The sequence below is a fragment of the Bactrocera tryoni genome, chromosome 1 (genome assembly GCF_016617805.1).
Source record: "Bactrocera tryoni isolate S06 chromosome 1, CSIRO_BtryS06_freeze2, whole genome shotgun sequence".
Taxonomy (NCBI): domain Eukaryota; kingdom Metazoa; phylum Arthropoda; class Insecta; order Diptera; family Tephritidae; genus Bactrocera; species Bactrocera tryoni.
In genome coordinates, this window is record NC_052499.1 from 42,093,870 (window position 1) to 42,117,036 (window position 23,167).

The window sequence follows — 23,167 nt, forward strand, 5'->3', positions numbered from 1 at the left end:
GTAAAATATACAATTGAAATCTAGACAGAATCCTTTCGTGAGAATAGTAATTCTGTGTATCAAAAATGGCATGAATCAGGTCAATACTTCCTCGAGCACCCATGACTTTATGCTGGATATATCGGCCAATAAGGTATTTCCCTGGCTTTGATTCCGGCATGTTGCAAGAGTATAAAATGTTCGGATGCACCCGAACTTAGCACTTTCTTACTTGTTCAAGAATAAATTCCTATCTGGACACTTGAAAACATCAAAATTTGCTAAGATACAAAAAAAAATATTTGTTTGTTTTATTGTGTAATTATAAATTTGTATATGCTGTTAATTACATATATTTAATATTTTATTTAAAAAGCCAAAATAATTTTTATCTACCAAAAACCAAACAAGTTCACATCATTATAGTAAGTACATACATATGTACAACATGTTTTTTAGCTACGGCTGTCTTTTTATCAAAAATATATACCAAAGCGTTTAAAAGTGTGAATTACACAACGAGTGGCGCGAATTTATCATAAACCGCTTTAATTTAATAAATACAAAAATACATAACTATGTAGCCGCTGTTATTCATTTTCGCACAATACATACACATATCATAACACGCGTCTAACAATTTAGCAATTTTATCTGCTGTTGTGGTTTTCTCTTTCTCTTCTCACACACACATATGTTTTGTTCGCAGCGCACCGCTTTATCCGACCGCCAGCAATTCATACAACCCTTCCAATGGCCAGGTAACGCCGTACGAGCATTATCGGCAGCAACAACAACAGCAGCCAACACAAAACACAATGTATAAAACAACAATTCCAGTGAATGAACATTGCCAAAGCCAACAACAACAACTAGCGACCACGGCCAACAGCTGTCACTGTAGCAGCGGCAACGGCAACGATAGTGGAGCTTTCGTGCAATCAGCTGTTGGTGGAGCACAGCTGACCAACAACAACACTAGCAACACTAGAAACAATGACGCAACGAATGCGAAACAACGCGCAATCGGAGTCCCCATGTCTACGCAACATTGTTGCCACGCCACCGACAATAGAAACACTCTTGTCTCCACGCAAGCACAGTATGCTCACCACAGTAGTAGTCAAGCGAGCAATAATCATACGACTACATTAACAACAACGACAACAACTGTCGAATACGAGTTGTCAAATGGCATAGCAAAATTGAGTAAAATCAGTACGAGTCGAGTCGCCGCCGAACAGTCGTCGTTGCCGTCTCATTTATTGCAGACGCAGCAAATAATATCGTTTAAGAAGGAACAAGAAGTCAATAGTTTGACGGAAATCACCACAAACACAAGCAATCAAGTCAAATTGGAAAAAGAAAAGGAGCAGCAACAATTATTGCCACCGTTATTATCCTCAAAGGCATTACAGGAACTAAGTGAAAACGTCGAAGCTTTAAATAGCTACAATAATTGTAATAATTTACTGACCAGTGTACCGAAACAACAGTTGAGAAACTATAGCACAATGGCCGAACCAGTCCAACAATCGAAATGTTTTTCGCATAAAACAAATTTGGCCCAGGGCGATGATGCGGAGGTGCCCGGCAAAGTGAGTGGCTTGGAACGCTTGCATCAAAAGAAATACAACAAGGTAAGTGACGAGTGAAAAAATGGGAGTCTCAAAATATTTTTTTTTTGATTAATTTGCGATTTGTGTATAGAATAAATTGAAAAATTGTTCGTGCCATAAAAGTGAAAGAATTATTTAATCAAGGATATTGAGCATATTCGTAGCAGGAAATGCCGCTGTGCATATGTATGTGTGCAAAGTGATTCGCGAATGGAAAATTACCCAACTGGCAATTGGTTGAAATTGGTTGTGGCCTGCGCTTGCAGGCTGCGGTACAGGCAATAGGGGTTGCAAATAAAACTTTTTCGCTACAGCAGAACGCTCAAAATTTTTAACTCAAACAAATTGTGTAAAATCTCCGCTGGTCATTATTTTGGTCGATTTCATTAAAAATCGATCAAATGTTGTATATTTTGTGAATCATTTTGCATGGTGTCCTTTTGCCCTTGTTCGGACTAAGTAACTTTTGTGACACACCGGTTAGCTTTTCCGTGAGCGTAAAATACTGTTCACTTCTAGTAATGTGTGTATCGAAATGCGCGCTTATGTTAGGCACACTTGTGTATAATTACTATCTGTTACTACACTACGCCCCAGTAATGGTGAACCGCATTACTCAGCGCAAAAGTCATGCCACTTTTTCGATTGCTCTGTGCGCAGTAGCGTCAATTTATACGTGAGCATAGATAAAAGGTGATTTTTAGGAGCGAATTTTTGTAATAAATTAAAGTAAAGTTTGATGGTAAATTATTTACAAGAATTACTGAATACATTTTAATAACCAGGAATCAGAAATACTTCTAAAATCTTTTTGAACATGAACGGAAGTTGTGAAAGCTGTTCACTTTTGGGTTATTTTAATTTTTATTAAAGTTATTTATATACTGATCAGTATGAGATGTTCAAGCAAGCAAATAACTACGGCAATATTGCAACCCTGATGTTTTTTTGCAGATACTCAGCTGATACTTAAACAAATATTTTGCAAATATTTTGCGCGGCGTGCAGGTGCATTGAAGAAGTGAAGTTTAAGAAGTCTTAAAAATGAATTTTTAATAAATTTAACAGTAGATAACTTGGTGGGTAGTGGGTAGAGTGAGTGTAGTTTGCTTCTTAAATACAGAAATGCAAGGAAACAAAGTTGTTTGCGTAAAAAAGTGGCTTATGACTGAAACTTTAAAGAAGGGGGCAATAGTAAAACTTCTTTAAAACAATTCGATTTTATCCTCCAGATATATATTTATCACATTTTCGGATGTCTCGTGAAACACAATTAATGATAATAGTTAGTTATAAACAAAAATAAAGAGCGATTTCGCTTGCCTCATTTTTCCATCATAAATTTTGTTAATGCCAATTTTGTCGACCGTTTCTCGAACGTTTGATATTTGCAAAAGTTGCTACATTTTTGCGTCGAATATGATGCTTTGCAATATTGCCGCAGTGATTGAGACTCGAACATCCCCTATCTGTAATTATTTGTATTGCCTATTGGGCCTAAACAAATTTTAATTATTTTTATTTTATTTTTAGAATAAATATCGTCCGAAATGACGAAGAAAAACTTGTAGTTATTGAGCTCTTAATATTAATATTAGCAGATGGCGCATTTTGATTTTAGATTTTCCATATAAACAATGCTTTGAACAAGTTATTGATAGACTTATTTGTTAAAAATTTCAAGATTTACAAAAACGAATTTATTTTTTATATCGCTCCAACTTATATCGCTCCAACGTTAAATCGTAGACAATAATTTTTGCAACTTTTTCTATGTATGCACAAAATAATGCCTCAAAATCATTACATAACTTATTTTATGAATTTTATGAATTTTATTACTTTTTAAAGTTTTGTTTTCATTTAGCGCGATTGAAAAAGATCGTAAGAAGACATTTTTTAATAACGTATTTGAAAGTATTAGAAAGATTAGAAATTTTTACTGTATATTTGTACAATATCTTTACACAAACCAAAATCGGATTAGCTACAAAATCTGGGAGTCGAGAACGACTGGATCAAATTTGTAGATATCTGAGTTTTTGAATTCGTCTTCGCTCCGAATAGTAGCACAATTATTAAAATATCTAGAAGATTGACTTAAAAACAAAAAAGATCTGAAAAGGGGAAAAAATACCTTAAATTGTCAAAGTGATTAGAGAAATTCGCCAAGCCAGCTAATATACAATTTAAAAAATTTAAAACTATCCGGTAATGTTATATTTAATAATGTTAATTCTATAAGCTAAAATTATTAACAACACTATTTTAAGGAATTTTTTCACTCACATACAAATTTATCAACTTAAAATTAATATAAAATCTTCAATATTCTTTAAGCCGCTTCTCTTCAAAAATAGCACCCTCTTAATCTATCAGCTGTTCACAATTAATACTCTCAAAAACACATACCTTTACATAAACATACATACATATACATGAAATTGCTCTCTGTTTTGATATTATGCACGCTCTCCTTTGAAAAAAACTTGCTTGAATTGCAAATAATGCGGTTGAAAAGCAAAAATTGCAAGAAGAAGAATGGATCGAAAAAAAACTTTCTACAGCTAGATACTGTACGTCATCTGTAGAAAATATAATAATGCTTTGAGTATGCGAAAAGATATGAATCGCAAACACGCATACATATGTACATACACGCGCAAATATATGTAAGTACATATGTATGTACATACATTTGTAGTTTGTGCCATAATTTCATTGTCACTCAAACCCAGCGTGATTAAGCCCATACAAAAAGCGCAATCAAATTTTTTTATAATCAAAAACGGCAAATAAATATCTACTAATGCTGCATGTGCAGACATTAAATAATCTAATGTTAAATCTAAGCGCCACAGACACGACATCTTTAACATATGATTGGCATATAAAAATACATATGTATATACATACATACATGCATATATACAAATGTATGTATATGTGTGTGTAATTGCGGTAGTAGCTATTTAAAACATATGTATACTCGCATACGGACATAATTTCTTTAGTAATTAATTGCATTGGTTTTATGCAAAAATTTGTTTGGTTTCCTATGCGAGTGCTGACGTCACTTATTCATAGAAAATCCAGCTTTTAAAGGATGAAGAGTGATTTAATTATTTAGTCTATAAAATAATCAATAATAAATTAGAATTTAACGCTTTGTCATTGTTATTTTGACACATATGTATGTATGTATGTATGTATGTACATATAAACATCTGTGCGTACTACATACTTACATATGTATATATGTACATAAAATCATATGACAAATGACTAAGTTGACGCAAAATGACGAATATTTCTTTCTAAAACTTCTAATGTCAGCTGATAACCTTTAAAACAACAAATATCTGTATTCGGGAAAGGCAGACTATTAAATACATATGTATGTATGACATGCATATGCTAATTTCGACAAATATATGTTTGGCGTCACGACTCAGCAGGTCATACATAAGTACATATAGCCACATGTACATGTATACAAACACTTTTTAAATTTTGACCGAAAAACGAAGTTGAATCGATTTCGTAGTAACTGTGCTACATAACCGAGTTGTATGCATGTATGTTTGTGTATGCACAGCTCCTAAATAGCTTGCATACTTATGTGAGCATACATTCGGTTATGTCACCTTGTTAGGGGTCAAAGTTTCACGCACGAGTTTGTTTGCGCCACTTGTTGGCAATTTAAACATTCACACACCAATGCGTATTCAATAAAAAAAACAACGTTAAATAAATATGCATGTACTATATAATATCTCCATCATCTCATTAGATATATTGTGTGCTCTTTCAAAATTTCACGAAATTAGGCAAAATCATATACATACATACATATGTATGTGTTATTTTCATTCACATGACTCGTCATTGCTTCCAATTAATGATATCCATTATATTTTTATGCATTTATTTGTGTTATTTGGGATTAGAGGCACTTTATTACTGGAGTAGAAATTTCAATAATTTTATTAGGCAAATGCATATAAAAACCAATTAATTTTAATAAGAATAATTTGGCTTGATTTTGTACTGCATACATTTATAATTTGGAAAATGAAATTCTTTCTTCTCTTAAAAATTCATAATGATAGCGACTGATGCCAATTTAAGTCTTGTAGGACCGTCACTATAAGCTTTTATGCGCATTGTATTCGGGAGTAGTTCCCCTGCAGTCAAAGCTACCCTTCAAGTGGTCCATCCGTTGAGTCTAATTTTCGATGACTCGTTCGAGCTTTCCGACTGGTAACTGACGAATGAAATGCGGGGTATTTCGCCCGAATCGAAGCGGGTTTATCCGCATAGACTTTCGACTATACATATTCCCACAGAAAAATGTCAAAAACGTGAAATTATCTGCCTACCGAAATATTCTCTCAATAAATCCATTGATTGATGCGATCCAAATGGTACCAAGATCACGAACTTCAATTTCAGGCACCACATGATCTGTTATCATGGCGCGATAAAGGTCGCCATTGACGGTTACGTTCTCACCGGCATCATTTATGAAGAAATATGGACTGATGATTCCACCGGCCCACGAACCATACTAAACTGTTTTTTTTTGCAATATGAAATGGCAGCTCTTGAATCTCTTCAGGTCGCTTTTCGTTCCAGAAATGAACAAAATTTGGTCTGAAAACGTGGGATCTTCTTGGAACTTAAGATCGAATATTATCCAATAATGAATGCTGGGTCGCAAGATTGGTGATGTTGATGCGAATAGTCCGCTTAGTAGGGCGATTAAGTTGACCAGCGATTTGAAAAAGTACCTTTATTTGCTATAATACCCTTTACAGGTACATATCTGATGCCATACAAGGATATAAAAAGATATTTAGCTTGATATTGATCGGTTAGTTTGTATAGCCTCTATATACTAAAGTGGTCTGATCTGAACAGTATATTCGACGATTGTAGCACTGTCTTTAGTAATAACCCATGTGAACTTTCATCAAGAAATCCTTTTAAATGCAAACGTTTTCCATTCAAGAACTTGATTTGAATCTGTCAGTTTGTACTACAGCTATATGCCATAGTGGTCCGATCTGAAGCTTGTAGCATAGCATTGAACAATAATCTATGCCAAATTACGAGAAGATATCTTGTCAAATAATAAAGTTTCTCATATAAGAACTTTTCTGACAGTGAACTGCTCGTTCAGAGTGTATGAAGCGCCACACAAAGCCACAAGTATTCCTAGGAATAATTAATATGTAATCTTTATATAAGTATCTATATTCAAACACACAATAAAATCTTCATTTAGCAATCGTGCGTCACTAAAATAATTGATTAATTATTTTATGCATTACGCAAAGTATCTAAAAGTAGCGTTAAATTAAACAGAGAAAAGCAATTTTTCACTTATCAAAGCACTGTATTTGCTTTCGTTTATTTTGCTTCCACTTCAGCACTTACATATCTCTGTATAAATGTACATGCATATGCTTGAATATTTATGAGTTTATCTACATACATAAGTACATTAGTATACACTTAGCATTGAAAATGAAAGTAGCAAAATTATCTCAGCAACTGTTGATGTTATAGTATTATGGCAATATTATTTTATCTCACTTGTTTACAACTTTTAGTTTATTCTAGAAAAAGATGGAATATTTTTATCGCGTACAGTGTTATGCACTGTACATTGATTGCAATTTTATTTTTGAATTCTATATAACAGTTCTGTGGTTGAGAATCGGCTATCCCACATACTGTTCAGACAGAGCAACTTGCTTCGACACTGTCTATGAAACTCCATTTTAAATTATATTCTCGGATTCTTAGCGTATCTGGCAATGAAAAAAGCCATCGAAAGAATTTCAAAGAGGAACTGAGAGATGTGCAAACATAAAATAATTTGTTCCTAGCAAGATGAACTCAGCATCCCAAAAACAGAACCCGGGCACACTTTAATCAAACCAATTTAAATATCAAGGTACCTCTATATATTATATATGTACATATATAATATTAGATCTATACCTACAAGTATTGACAAAAATTTTCCCTAAGTAGATCCGTATCCTGTATACAACTGTCTCATCAGTTTTTCATAAAAGTTCAATTGTCCAACAGATTCACTTCCTCGGCTTTTTGTTGCCCTATATAATTTCTCTAAAAATCCTTAGCCATTACAATCATGTTAATGTTTATCTAATTTTGCTTTCACTTGTTATAAGCCACGACTACCCGTGACCATTGCAAACACAAAATTTCAGTAATAACACCAACAAAAATGTCAGCCTCGAAATCCAACGCAGAATAACTCTTGGCAGCAGGTGCTACTTCGAACTGAGTAGGCAATTGAGAAGTAAAGTTCTCTCTCAACGAAAAAAGACCGAATTCTATAAGTCAGTCATCATCCCCGTCCTGCTACGTTATACGACGACATTGGCATAGTTCAGCGAATTAAAAGACAGCGGCTACGCTGGCTAGGTCATGTCGTCCATATAGATGAAAACACTGCAGATGTGAAAGTAGTACCTGCCAGGGAAAGCAGAGGAAGAGGAAGACATCCACTTCATTGTAGAGATCAAGTGGAGATGCACCTAGCCAAAATGCAAAAAGAAGACACAACTGGCGCGCTGTTGTTAACTCGGTTAACCGCGTCAGCGGTGTCTCCGCCATTAAAGAAGAAGATTTAAATTCATTTCAGTACTCGTTTACCGGCACTTTTATTTTATTCTTGATTTATCTAAGAAACAATTAACAAGTCTGGATTGACTTTGTATACTTGATGCGTCACCCAACGACTTACATAGCAACTCTTCGAACCGGATTTCCAATTAACTGCAATTTCGAATCGTCAGTCACTTAGGCTCCATTTAAACATACATAAGTACAAAAGAGCATTAGAAACATGGAGGCATGAAATATAAAATATCATTATTAGTAAGCAAAACTCAAATTTTAATTTTAATGTTTAATACATGTACTTAGCGACGTAGGTTAGAAATATGCATAATGTGTTACTAAATCTGCAAATAGGCGCACTAATTAACGCTTAATCATTAATTAAAAGGCATATCATTGTTACTCGGAAGATCAGACGTTACGCTGTCTGCGCCAGTTCAACAACCATTGTCACCGGCGCGGTGATCTCGGTCTGACCCCAAATTTGTTTAGGCACACACACATAATATTTGTATGTCTTTAATACATATTAAATGTGCTTACTAATAACTCTATCGTTGTATTTATTTATTTACTTTCGGTTATCATCCCGTGTGGTTTATTGTAAAAATCAAACAACAAAATAGTGAGAGTGTACCGATTTATTTGCGAGTCTTATCTGCTGCAAACATTGCCCCTATTTCCGCGCCAACGAAAATGTTATTTATTGCAGCGTCATAATAAAGTAAACTTTGCCTTGCGAAACAATTAAATAAAACACGACGAATAAAAAAATTATCGCTAATATTAACACAAATGTGTATATGTACATACATAGTTGTGTATATTCTAGTTTTAGATATGCAAAAATGTCATACATGTACGCACATACATACATACATACAACTGCACGTTGACGTTCAGCGAAACCAGAAAATTGCAAATAAAAGGAAGCAATAATGTGATGATATGTCACCTATTGAGTATTGCGAATTGAATCAGATACATTCATGTATGTATATATACTATAGTATATTTATTATAGCCTGAAAAGGGTATATTAAGTTGGCCACAAAGTTTGTGACTCCCAGAAGGAAATTTTAGAGACCTTAAAAATATATACACATGCTTATTTATGATCTGAATTATTATGAAACCTTTTTATTTGTGGAGGGTATTATGCCCTCGGTGCAACCGAAGTTAACTTTTTTCTTGTTTTTTTTTCCTTTCCAATTATTGCGCGAACAAACCGAATTGAATTTTGCATTTCAATGTCGTTATTATTATCATAAACGTATATGAATATGTATTGCATAATAATCGTGAGTATTATTTAGAAAGAACAATGGGATAGATAAAAGCCTGAATTTCGTATGCAAATAACAATCTCCAACGAATGACACACTGCACACTTGTGATTTTTCTCACATTAATAGATACATTTACACTTTTATAAAGATAATAAAAACCAAAAACCGTTAAACAAGACTAATTTAAGTTGATATAATATACTACTAAGAGCAAAAAATAGTAAGACTTTCACTCATAATTTTAAAATTCTTAATTTATTTCTCAAAATTTATGTCGTCCTCCCAAAGTAATCCCCTTTGACCCCAATACACTTATGCCAACGTTTCTTAAAATCCTCGAAACAGTTGTTAAAGTCAATTTCTGGAATTCTTTCAATGCGCGTAGCGATTCGCGTCTAATGTCTTAAATTAACTCAAAACGGTTCCCTCTGAGCGGTCGTTTGAATTTGCTGAATAGCGAGGAGTTACACAGAGCAATAATATAATAAGGCGATTACGGTGGTTGCACCACGACATTGGTTGAAAATTTGGCTCAAAGCTCATGAATGCAGTATGCAACGGTGCATTACCGTAGTGTAAAAACCAAGAATTGTCCGCCCATAATTCCAGCCTCTTTTTACGAATAGATTTGCACAAATGACGCATAACACTCAAATCGTATTCCTTGTTGACAGTTTGACCGGTCGGAAGGAATTCGGAGGGCACCACACCTCGATAATCCAAGAAAACTGTCAACATAAACTGGATTTTTTACCTGCTTTGACTTGGTATTTTCGGCCTTGGCTCCCCTTTTGCCACGATATTCGGCTGATTGATCGTCTCTTTCCGTGTCGTAAGCATCCAAGACTCATCACCAGTAGTAATACGCTTCATGACCTCTTGGTAGTAGGAAAGCATTGTTTCACTGACTTTATCGCGACGCTATTTTTCAAAAAAATTTCGTGAATTGGGAACCAATCGTGCTATCACTTTGTTTAGGCCCAAATGATCTTTCAAAATGATTCTCACTAATCCTTCCGATATTCCAATGATGCCGGCAAGACCTCTGACTGTTAATTGTCCATTCTTAAGCACCAATTCCTTTATTTTATTGACGTGTTGATCATCATCCTAACAAAAAATACTTTGATGAATGGGTTTTCGCGCAAAATTTAAATTAAAAGGTCGTACTATACAAAATACAAATATTACCAACAATAGTTTTATTAACGATATTTAGAAAACTTTTTTTTCAAAATTTAATTATACGTTTAAGACGGTAAATTCAACTCGTTAACGAGTTCATAGCATTACGTGCAGCTGGAGTTCCAGTTCATGATCACCTGATCCAAAAAATATTTACAAACATAGAGGTCTGACAAATGAGCAGCTTCTTGGTATTTTGTCTCAAGCATGCGCAAAATTTCAGAGCAAAATCTCGAAAATAGAGCGACTTGTTCGCTCATATACAGACAGACGGACGCGACTAAATCAAATCTACTAATCACGTTGATCTTTTATACAAATACTTATTTTATTTCTTGAAAAACTGAACATGTCTTGTTCTGAGTATAATGAAAAATGGTGCGAAAAACAAACTTTATAAAACAGAGTATGTGATAGAGGTCATAGTGTTCCCAATCTGTTTGAACAACTGATATATGTAGTTTGTTCGATTCGCCATTCTCCAACGCTAGAGAAATAAAATGCAGCTTGTGTAACATAGAAAAAAATAGAAGTCTGGTGGTGTTCCCAAACTACTAACGTGCCAGAACAAAACGACAAAGCCACTGCTTGACGTTCGTAAAAAACTATTCGCGAAATTACAAAAAATTGGTTCCAGATATGCTCTACTAAACCGTCAAAGCAACTAGACGTATACTTAATTTCAAGAGAATTGAATTAAAAATATAAATTTATAAAAAATTGCGCAATTCAAGCTCGTATTAGCAGCAAAGCGAGCCAAAAGACGGCTTATGTAGTTTCTTTTGACATTTTATTCGCATGCTTTTCTCCAATCAAAAGTGTTACTTTGCCTTTTTTGCATTTTTTTTTATTTCCTAATACACTTTGTGCTATTTCACACACTACACTTTGCACCAACTTCATAACAAACAGACACTATGGCAACAACAATCACACCAGCCTGCTTAGGTCATTTGTGTCAGCTGTTGCGCATGCCGAACATTTCAACATGAAAAGGCAACCAAAACAAAACGAAAACGTAAGAAAAGCGCAAATTCGCGCTGTTGCTATGCGCCAACGATTGGAGTGGCCAGGCCTCACTTTGTGCTGGAACACAAACGCACACACCATGACACTTGTATGCGAAGCAATTGCCCGCCCTCATTCGCAAAGTCAATCAGATTGAAAGTGTTTAGTTGCGATTATTTTTGTGCATGTGTGTCCACGAAGGTTTGCATGATTAATATCTAGTTTGTATGTATGAATAATTGCCTTTTAAATGATATTGAAAAGTGAAAAGTTAGAAATGTCATTAACAGACTAGATGCTTATCTAAATGGATGCCAATATGGCTATGTGCATATGTATTACTTTCTATATACATAACTACATACATTTATGTGTCATTCAAATGAGTTTAAATACAGGGTGAGGACATAGAAATTTCAAATTTATTGAGTAATGTTTATTATCATCGGAAAGAACATTCTTGGGTCCATCCGATGAATCCTATTTTCAAAGACTCATTCTAGTATTTCGACTGGTAACTGGCGAATAACACGCTTGAGGCTTTGCTCCTAGGCCTGAGCGAAGCAAGATTGTCTGCATTGACTTTAGACTTTTCATATTCCCACACAGAAAAAAGTCGAACGGTGTGATTTCACACGATTTTGGTGGCCAATCGAACCGAAGTGTTCTCTCAATAAATCCATTGACTGATGCGATGTGCAGGAAGTGGCGCATCTATTGTTGAAACCAAATGTCGCCGAGATCACGAGCTTCAATTTTAGGCACCACATAGTCGGTTATCATGGCGCGTAAAAGGTCGCCATTGACGGTTATGTTCTCACAGGCGTCATTTTTAAAGAAATATGGTCCGATGATTCCACCTGCCTAAACCGTTGTTTTTTCTGAATGAAATGGCAGCCATTAAATCTCTCAGGTTGCTTTTCGTCCCAAATGCGGCAATTCTGCTTGTTTACATAACTATTGAGCCAGAAATGAGCCTCATCGCTGAACAAAATTTGGCTCAGAAACATCGAATCTTCTTGGAACTTTGCAGGAACACACAGAGCAAAGCGATTTTGCTTTGGAAGGTCGAGCAGCTTCAGTTCTTTCTCTCTACGGCCCTGTATATATAGTTGCATAATTATGTTGTATCTAACAATTCTGAACATCAGTATTTTGTGCCGTTATCATTTCACAAGGTATATATATTACGTCATAAATATAGATGAGGTGATAGCCGACCCCTCCAAGCGCTCAAGTAAGCAACAATTTCAATTAGCCAATTACTAGGGCATAAATATGTACAGGGTTTGTCCGGAAAGTAGTGGGACTGAGTCGATTTAAACAAATTTCTTGAACCAATCGCTTCAATTCTTTAAAAACTTTCAAAATAGGCTCCTTCTGCCTCGATGCAGCGCTGCGAATTTCAAGCACTGAAGGCGTCATAAAAGGCATTCTTCGGAATAGCCTTGAGAGCCGATGTGCATGCTGTTTGGATCCCCTCTGTCGTCTCAAAATGCTTGCCCTGTAGGGCGGCTGCGAATGCGTTGGCCGGCCTTGGTTAGGTAGCTGTTCCCATGAAAGGCGGTGTGAGCCGGGGCATTGTCGTAATGCAATTTCTAATCGGCTGCGATGTCGTATCGGACCCGATTGACCCTTCGTTTGAGTCTGTTTAGGACTTCCACGTAACACTTGACGTTGACGATTCGTCCAAGAGGAGCAAATTCATGGTGCACGATGCCTTTGATGTCAAAAAAGACAATGATCATCGTTTTCACTTTGGATTTGCTCATTCTTCCGGTCTTCATCAGCGTCCTCTTCCCGGCGCATCAAAAAGGCCTGGTGCCACACAACTTCTTGATTGGGCAACATCTGAGTAAGCCTGTCTGCTTGATCATATCAAACGTCTCTGTCGGAGATTTACCGAGTTTCACACAGAATTTAAACGCGTACTTCTGTTCTATCGAACGCTGCATTTTCGGTTTGCACCACTCACAGAAACACGTTGCGCGAAAATGTTTGTCCTGACTCTCCTGGTGCTCGGACACAACAGACCAGCCGCTTGTTCCTTACCTAGGAACGTCCTCTACCGAATCCAGTCCTTGCGCGTTCGCGCCTTCATAGCGTGCAGTGCGGCGGAAGAAAATCAATCCTATTACTTTTCGAACAAACCCTCTATGTATATTATGTAGAATAGTCAGTACCTTGGAGCCTACTTCAAAATGTTTACGCCAGTTTTGGCTATCAGATCTTTATTACTAGATTTGTATTACTTCCCTGAGTGCTCATTATAAAATGTCAATAATGATTAAATTCCAAATTAGTATGCTATGAATATTGACTCAACAATTATTATGGTTGCGTAACAATTTAAGATCGATAACTTTTTAACTATGACTAGTCTGCGAAGTTCTGGTTATTTCTAAAAATGAACTTCATTTATCTAATCATTAGAGCATTTATTGCCGTAAAGTATAAATACGTGCAAATTTTCTGAGTGTTAATAGAATAATTGATCGGCAGTGCCTAATATAAAGTAATTAAGGTTCATATGTGACTATATCAACATATGACTTATCATATTCCAAAACTTCTGATTCCGTTCGTTTATGAAAATGTTATTTGTTACGTCAGGTTCTCTGTTATTCTTGATTGTTATCTTAAATATAAACAATGGAATGAGTTGTTTGATCATTATATTTTTGGAATGAACATATACATATGTATGTATGTAGGTCTACTATTTACATATTTAATTTGTAATTTATAATATCCTCTGACCCGGGCTAGTCCACTTAAAGAGCGCGCGCTAACAGCGTCCTACCTTTTTAATGTTCGTATAAACTTTGATTTCTAAGTCAATTAGCGTGTGTTTAGCAGCTGTTTGTTTAAGAGCGAAAAGTTCGTCTGGAAAAAAATGTACAACGAGTCTGCATAAAATTTTGTATTTGCAATGGAATCTTGGCTACGGAAGCATTGAAAATGTCTTTTGGAGTCTACTTTATAATGAACAAAAGTATTTAAGTAGCTAAAAGCATTCACTGATGGTCGGGCAGTCACCGCATGCGAGTCGTTCATTGACCTCTGTTAATGACGTTAACATTGAAACAGTTACAAAATGCAGTTCTTGAAAATCGTCGTGTTGACATCGGAAAGATGGCAGAGGAGAAGAGGACGATTTTTTTAAGAAAAATATTGCCGAGTAGAGGTGACAAATGAGATGCAGATGACCCCATATTCATCAAACGCATCATTACAGCTGACGAGACGTGAGTTTATGTACATATATGATGTCGAAACTCTCCACCAAGTTGTGAATGATGCTCGAAAAATTATTGGTAACCTAAAATGCAAAATTCGTCGAAGATACTGTATGCCAACCAAGGCTTATAACCAATAAATGTATAATTGGATATTCCAATGGCATACTTATAGCGGCTCAAAAGACACTGTAGGCCTACCAAGGCTTATAACAAATAAATGTATAATTGGATCTTCCAATGGCATACTTATGGCGAGTCAGGAGCCTATTTCGAAGGTATCGCTTAAGGATTTGTATTTGATCATATGGTGTTTTGATTCCTGAGTAGAAGTTCCCGATCACAATTATAGCGCATAATTGCATACCTAAAGCCGCGGTTATCTGAGAACATAAGGTCCCACCACAATATCATATTCTTCAGGACCTTTGTTTAAACCGACAGTTGCGCAAAGATAATTTGAATACATATACATAAGTAGGGATGTAAAACATAAAGCCGACAATCAAAACCTCAAAAATTAAAATTCCGTCAATCAAAACAGCAATTGAAAATACGGACAGAAAAATCACACTTAATAAAGAAAGATGGTTTCTAGATCCCAAAAAAACACAACACAATACGAGGTATAAAAAAAAATATATATTATATGAAAGGTGGTGCTGTACGTTCAAAGACCTCCGGGCTTCGCCCTTCGCCCACGAACACGCTTAAGATTATAACGCTTAATCAGTAAAATTCTCTTTCTGTATTACGGCAGAAAAGGGGGTTCGCTCCCTTTCGCTGTTCACAAAGTAAAAATGTAGACACTTTAAACTATTTTTAATATGTCGACTTTTTAATTCGTTGATGGGTCGGCATTTTGAACTTCGCTAAGTTAAGTGATCCGCTTGCCAATTTTTTTTTTAGTTTTGCTTTTTTTGACCAGCAAGCTCCATGTAAAGTATGCCTAGCATTAAAAACAGTTCTTATTCACCCGAAATTTGTATATGAATCTGAAAAATAGCAGCTGACAAACAAAACATAATATCTGTTCTAGTTGTAAGCTTTTTTTCTCCTTAACACAAATGATTCTTCGCATCTGTTTTGCCTCTGAATAAAAAATAGGTGGTAAATAGAAACAAGTGAAACTATAAATGAGCAAAAATACTAAACAGCTGGTTTCACTTCCACAAATTAATAGTTTTACTCAGCTAAATATTTACGTAACATACAAAGCTTTTGAATAGGCATTTGATTTTACAGACTTACCTATTCACTACCTACAACATTGCCATATAACTTTATTTATCCATTATTAACCATTAAAAATTCAACCACGCCCCTCCCCTTCCTTTTCCCGATCTCAGCTACTGCGTAAGTTTAATAATTGTCAATATTTCACAATTTCTAAATATTATTCCGGGTTCACATTTGCTATCATCATTCCTATATTTTTTTCCAGCAAATTATTTTTAAGTTGTGAGCAAATTACAAATATCTTATTTAAACTAGCGAAAGCGTATCTACGGGGAATACGTAACAAACACACCTGCAAAAAATGTAATTTGTTTTTTATTTGCCAAGCATGAGTTGGCAAATTCTTCATAATGCTTAATAGCACGTAATGGCACCCATTTATAAACAAGCTTAACAAATTATAGAGATATTTTATTTCCACGTACTTTATAAAGGGTGATCCATTTCGCGGTTTCCTGCTAATTTTAAGAAAAAACAGAAACTTCAAGTTTAATGAGGAATGTTTACTATCATTCGAAGGAACATTCTTTGGCATTTATTTTTTGAAATAATATCGATGACTCTCTCAAGCACTCCGTCTGGTAACTAGTGAATGACACGCATGATGTTTTGCTACAAGACCTGAGTCGAAGCTCTTGAATCCCTTCAGATTGCTCTTCGTCCCAAAAGCGGCAATTTTGCTGCGAACAGCGCCGAATCGACTCTGCACGGTCTTCGTATACATTTTTCTTTTCTTCACTGCATGCTGGACGTATTCGGTCGAACATTATCCAATAATTAATACTAGTTTCGAGATGGGCCCATTTTATTGACCATAAGTTAAGCGCGCGAAACACATTCTTTATAGAACGAGAATTTCCGTAATAAAGTTGAACGATTTTTACAGTCTCGTAAGTTTTCCATGGTAAAATGCCAAGCAATACTGAATGACATGACTTGGCTTTTGAAAAAAGTACCTCTATTTGTATCACCCTTTATAAAGTTGCTGTCAAAATATTAGTATATCAAACTTTTTATCAGTTGTCTTGGGCAATAATCCACTCCAAATTCCTGAAGATATCTCGTCCAATAAAAAAGTTTTTCAAACAACTACTTAATTTGGTCGGTCAGTTTGTATGGCAGCTATATGCTATAGCTTTGGCGAATCCAACAAATGAGCAGCAGCTTGATCAAAAAAATATGTATGCAAAATTTAAGATCGATTTCTTAAAAACTGGCAGTAATTCGCGTATATACAGACGGGCAAGTTTCCGATGTTTCCTTCTGGGTGTTGCAAACTTCGTGACAAACTAAATATATCCTGTTCAAGGTATAGAAAGCTATATGTGTAAATGCGGTCTAAAAATGCACATAACAACTGTGGAGCAATTTAATCTATCCCGTCGTGCCTCCAATGACAAACTTTACTGTCAAGCAAACATAATATATAATACTTACATATGTCTAGGCATATTGTTAATGTTAACAAAAGTGATCGATTGACATTGAACTTGAGACTATTTCGAAAAAAATAATTTTCAACAGAAACGTTTATTTATACAAGTTCGTGTTTATTTTTGTATATGTATGTATATACATATATGTATCTACACAAAACTTATAGACAAATATGCAGTTAACTAATAGGTATATAAAAAACAAGATTGCAAAGAAATGATTATGAACTGACATTCTAACGAAATTGTACCAATCATTCATATTTAGTTGTAGAAAAACCCTTTAGCGTAACTGAGAGATTGTGACTCAAACAGCAGATGCTCCCAGTTGAAAACGTTCGTAATATCTTCTAGTTGTGGCGAAAGAATGCTTTGAATAAGAAAAAAATAAAAACATCATTGTACAAAGGTTCCCAATTTCATGACTTCCTATCATTCTTTTTTGTTGGGAAAATCAGAATCGTATATGTCAGATTTGTCTCTGAGCGACAATTCGCACCAGACTCAGGAGATAAAGACCACCCGAATTAGTCCATAAATAGGCATAGAAAACATGCAACTAAATATAAGTAATTAAATTTTATTTTCTTCTCATTAATTTTTCTAGAAAAACCGCCGATAACTAGTTTAAGTAAAATACGAAATAATTCCAATTAAAATATTAAAATGAATTCATTTCAGTATGCTGTAGGTATGTATGTATATTTAAATGCATATTTGCTTTTTTTCCTAACATATACATATGTATATATGTATGTACTACAGAGCTCAATAAAATAGCGGACCTTACCCGACGGGGTGTTTTGAAAGTTAATTGCTTTGAGCGGCACGAGCATAAATTATTATTTTGGTTTTGTGTTTTTGTATTTATGTCCAATTTATGTATGCCGCATGCTTAAGTACGGATGTACACACATATCGCTAAAAGTTAATGATCAGCTGATGGTTATCCCACGCCGGTCGTACTTTCACAAATCGCATGTTTTCTATAAAAACTAATATTTATTTATAAACAAACATATGTATACACAAACACACATTTAAATGTATTTGATTAAGCTCGTAGATTTATGAAAAGATCACATTTAACATTGATTTTTCTACGTGATTTGAAAGTGTCTTGGACAAATTATGAAGCTCGGAAGATTAATTTTTTATTTGATTTTTTATTTAATATTTTAATTGACCCTATCTTTTATTACTGATTTCTTTGAACTATATTGCAATTACTTTGAGCGAAAATGTTTGCGATTGGTGAATTCCAATTTAAGGCGACTTTGGAGAGATCTCTTGATTTCACAGAGGTTATTTCATTGACGTGACTAGTTTTCAGAGTTTCCGCTGTTTACCCTAAGTTCTGAAGGTTCCATGGTCCACTAAACAAGCTCTCCGTAGTTATCATTGAGAACTTTAAATCCAAAATTTTGATGGACCATTTGGGACTTAAAATGATGAAAAATAAGTTTTTCATTTCCTTTTAATTAAAATTTACAATTATGTATATACATTACACTTTAAAATAAATATGCATTAATTGCATTTTCCTTATTGTTCATTTCAGGGCTTGGCGTTTTCCGTTGAAGAGCGCCAGCTACTCGGTATTCAAGGTTTACTGCCTGCTGTAGTCAAATCAGAGGAAGAACAAGTAAAACACGCGCTGATCTTGCTCGATCGCCTAGAACACGATTTGGATAAATATATATACCTCTCTGGTTTGGCTGAGCGCAATGAGCGCCTTTTCTATAAAGTTCTCGGATCTGATATTGCCAAAATGATGCCCTTGGTCTACACACCAACCGTCGGCCTTGCTTGTCAAAAGTTCAGTTTGATTTTCCAAAATCCCAAGGGTCTCTACATAACAATCCGAGACAAGGGACATGTCTATGATGTGCTTAAGGTAAAGAACTGTGGAAAAACTAAATATTCAACTGTTACACATTTACAATAAATCAATAAACCTAAAATTCTAAATTTTAATACATCAATATACTTTCTCTTATAGAACTGGCCTGAAACTGATATTCGTGCCATTGTGGTCACAGACGGTGAACGTATCTTGGGTCTGGGCGATTTGGGCGCCAACGGTATGGGTATTCCAGTTGGTAAACTATCGCTATATACCGCCTTGGCTGGTGTTAAACCGCATCAATGCCTGCCAATTACATTGGATGTAGGCACCAACACACAGAGCATCTTGGATGATCCTTTATATATTGGTCTGCGTCAGAAGCGTATCACTGGTCAGGAGTACGATGCTTTCATTGATGAATTCATGCAAGCTGTGCTACGTCGTTTCGGTCGGAATTGCCTCATTCAGTTCGAGGATTTCGGCAATAGCAATGCATTCCGCCTTTTAGAAAAATACCGTCATAATTACTGTACATTCAACGATGATATTCAAGGCACAGCCTCAGTTGCCGTTGCTGGTATTTTGGCATCTTTGAGACTTACCAAAACTTCACTGCTGGAAAACAAAATTCTGTTCTTTGGCGCTGGCGAAGCTGCTTTGGGTATCGCCAATCTATGTAAAATTGCAATGATCCGTTTGGGACTTTCGGAGAAAGAAGCATTAGATCGCATTTGGCTTGTGGATAGTCGCGGTTTGATTGTGAAAAACCGTCCCAGTGGTGGTTTGACTGAACACAAGCTACATTTCGCTCACCAACATGAACCCGTTGATAGCTTGCTGGAGGCCGTAAAAATCGTCAAGCCAACCATGTTGATTGGCGCTGCTGCTGTAGGTGGTGCATTTACACCCGAAATTCTGCAAATAATGGCCGAGTTGAATGAGAGACCCGTTATTTTTGCCCTGTCGAACCCTACCAGTAAGGCGGAGTGTACCGCTGAACAAGCTTATCAAAATACAGATGGTCGTGCTATCTTCTCATCTGGCTCACCGTTCGCACCTGTCACGTACAAAGGCCAAGTTTTCCATCCCGGTCAGGGCAACAACTCATACATTTTCCCAGGTATTGGATTGGGTGTGATCGCCGCTGGTATTAAAACAATTCCTGAAGAAATTTTCCTAATGGCCGCTCAGAAATTGGCGGTAATGAGTCTCGATGAAGACTTAGCCAAGGGCAGTCTGTATCCACCATTGGAAAAAATCACTGAGTGCTCAGTAGAGATCGCTGTTGCGATTGTTGAGTATGCCTACAAAGAGGGTAAGTTCATATGAGTAAATTCTGTAATTAACCGAAATACTTAATTTTGATTAATTTTTTTTTAGGTTTGGCCACCGTTTTCCCAGAGCCAGAAAACAAATGTGAATTCATCAAGTCTCAGATGTATAACGTAAACTATAGCCCTGCTGTGCCGGAAGTATATTCGTGGTGTAATAAGTTGTAAACATAGTGCAGAATTACTTAGCTTAACGTGAAAGAAGTAAAGTGAGTGAACTGAACTGGGCGAATGGAAATGTGCACTCGACGCCAAAATTATTACGTGAAGAAAATATTCATCAATATACATTCAAATCTTATTCTGTAAATTAATGCCTAATCATACTAACATGTAATAAAGAAGAAATATTTAAATACAAAGTAATAACCGTAATAATTTGATATGTTTGCCAAGAAATTGCGTAAATTTATTATTATTCCATTGTTCCAATATTCCGAACGTGCATGAAAAATACTATTCTCTTTGTACGTCTCTGTGCCTGAAAAAGTTCTTTTTGCCCGCATTCGTCTTCATTGTTTTAATGTAAGACTCAATCAGCAGGTGGCGAAACATGGACCTATTCCAACGACCCTAAACACAATATAAGTATATATGCGAAACCTGACAAAACCGAAAATACATGACTCCAAGCTAATGATCAGTATTTGGTTTGATTAGAGCGTGCTGTATTATGAGCTTCTAAAATCAGGGAAACCCATTACTAAGGAACGCTACAGATAACAACTCCTCAAACAGAAGCCAGCGACTGCCGAAAAACGCCCGGAGTGTGCGACAAGACTCGAGGTAGTAATTTTTCATTAGGACAACACTGAACCGGTTAAAATCTATTTGGAATTTGGAATACAACGGCTGGGAAGTCCTGCATCACTCGTATTTCTATTGGAATGCCATCCTCTTTACAAATACTATATGTTAGGTTAGATTACGAGGTCGATCCTTACAGGGATCCCACTTGGACAGCTTAGGACCCCAGTTCGTTAAACCTTATGGTACCTAAAGAGTCCTATGCACTGGATCATAAGACCCTTACAAATGGGCAAAGCATTTAGAGCCTATAACAAATTTGTTGAGACGGCTAACGGGTTTCGAAACCTAAGAATTTCTTAAAATTACACTCGGATCAAATGATCAACTCGATGACAAGGGTGATCTCATTTCGCTTTTCAAAGTTTGCATTGTTTCCAAAATATATCAAAGTCTCTTTGTTCGTTCTTATTTATCCCGAAACACATTCATCTCACTTCTTACTATATGTAACCTAGAGAAAGTGTACAGCTTCATAAAATAAATCATTAGTCCCACCACAAAAATCAACAACAAATAACTTAGGATTTCAGTTAGAATCTCCCAAACTCATATTAGTCTTTGTACCCTGAAATGAGTATATTAAGTTAAGTGTAATACCTAGAAGGAAACGTCCAGAACTCTATAAAGTCTATATATAAATGGTCAGCGACGAGCGACAGCGACAGATCGACGACCGGAGTAGATTTTGCCATATCCGTTTGTCTGTATATACATACGTAAGCTAGTTCCACAGTTAATAAGATATAGATCTGAAATATTACACATGTTCATTTCTCCCCAAGCTGCTCATTTGTCGGAATCGCCGATATTAGACAACTATAACATACTTGTATAGTTGCAATATAACTGAATGATCAAAATCAAGTTCCTGTATGGAATTTTTTTTATTCGCAAAATATCCAAATAAAATTTTCAGACCGGATACCTATGCATATAGTAGCTACCATACAAACGGTCGAAATTCAGATATTGTGAGAAAATTTTTGAATTTGTGTAGGATATTCTGGCTTCCTTACAACCGAAGTTAACAGCAAGAAACAACTTGTTTTTGCTATGTCCTAAATGGATTTCAAGTCAAAAATGGATTTACAGTGGTTTTAAGAAATGTTCTGTTTGACTAGCCAATTTAAATATCGTTGGCAACTCGCAACTCTTACGCTACGTGTGGTTACGCATGGCAGCTATGTAAAATTGTGTGAGATGAGCGACCAAATCAATGTAAGATTTATCGATATATTTTGAATACAAATTAAAGTGGGTTAAAAAACCAATTGGAAAATATTTGCTTCGCTACTTTGAATAAAGTTTAAATATTGTTGTTTAATTGTTAAAAAAAAAGTTTATAGCTTTATACTAAAAAAAATAATGTTATCTGTAAGAAAATCGCATAATATATCGTTCATTGTTGACCACCACTAATAAATGTAAAGTGTTGAAAATTCAGAAATACCGAAGAACTAATCAGTGGTATTTTCATATAAATACAACTAATTGTTTTATTTATGCATATTTAGTAAAAT

At 35.5% G+C, this 23,167-nt stretch overlaps 1 protein-coding gene across 2 annotated transcripts in view; it reads left to right on the forward strand.

Annotated features, from left to right (window-relative positions):
- LOC120770437 (NADP-dependent malic enzyme) overlaps positions 1 to 21,212 on the forward strand; it is a 33,260-nt gene extending 12,048 nt beyond the window's left edge. For both annotated transcript variants that reach the window (XM_040097915.1, XM_040097908.1), the window contains exons 2-5: positions 689 to 1,619; positions 19,219 to 19,554; positions 19,660 to 20,821; positions 20,887 to 21,212. In XM_040097915.1, the coding sequence (XP_039953849.1) occupies positions 689 to 1,619; positions 19,219 to 19,554; positions 19,660 to 20,821; positions 20,887 to 21,005 (2,548 nt within the window). In that variant the 3' untranslated portion in view covers positions 21,006 to 21,212. The remainder of the gene's footprint in view (positions 1 to 688; positions 1,620 to 19,218; positions 19,555 to 19,659; positions 20,822 to 20,886) is intronic.
- The last annotated feature ends 1,955 nt before the right edge of the window (positions 21,213 to 23,167 follow it).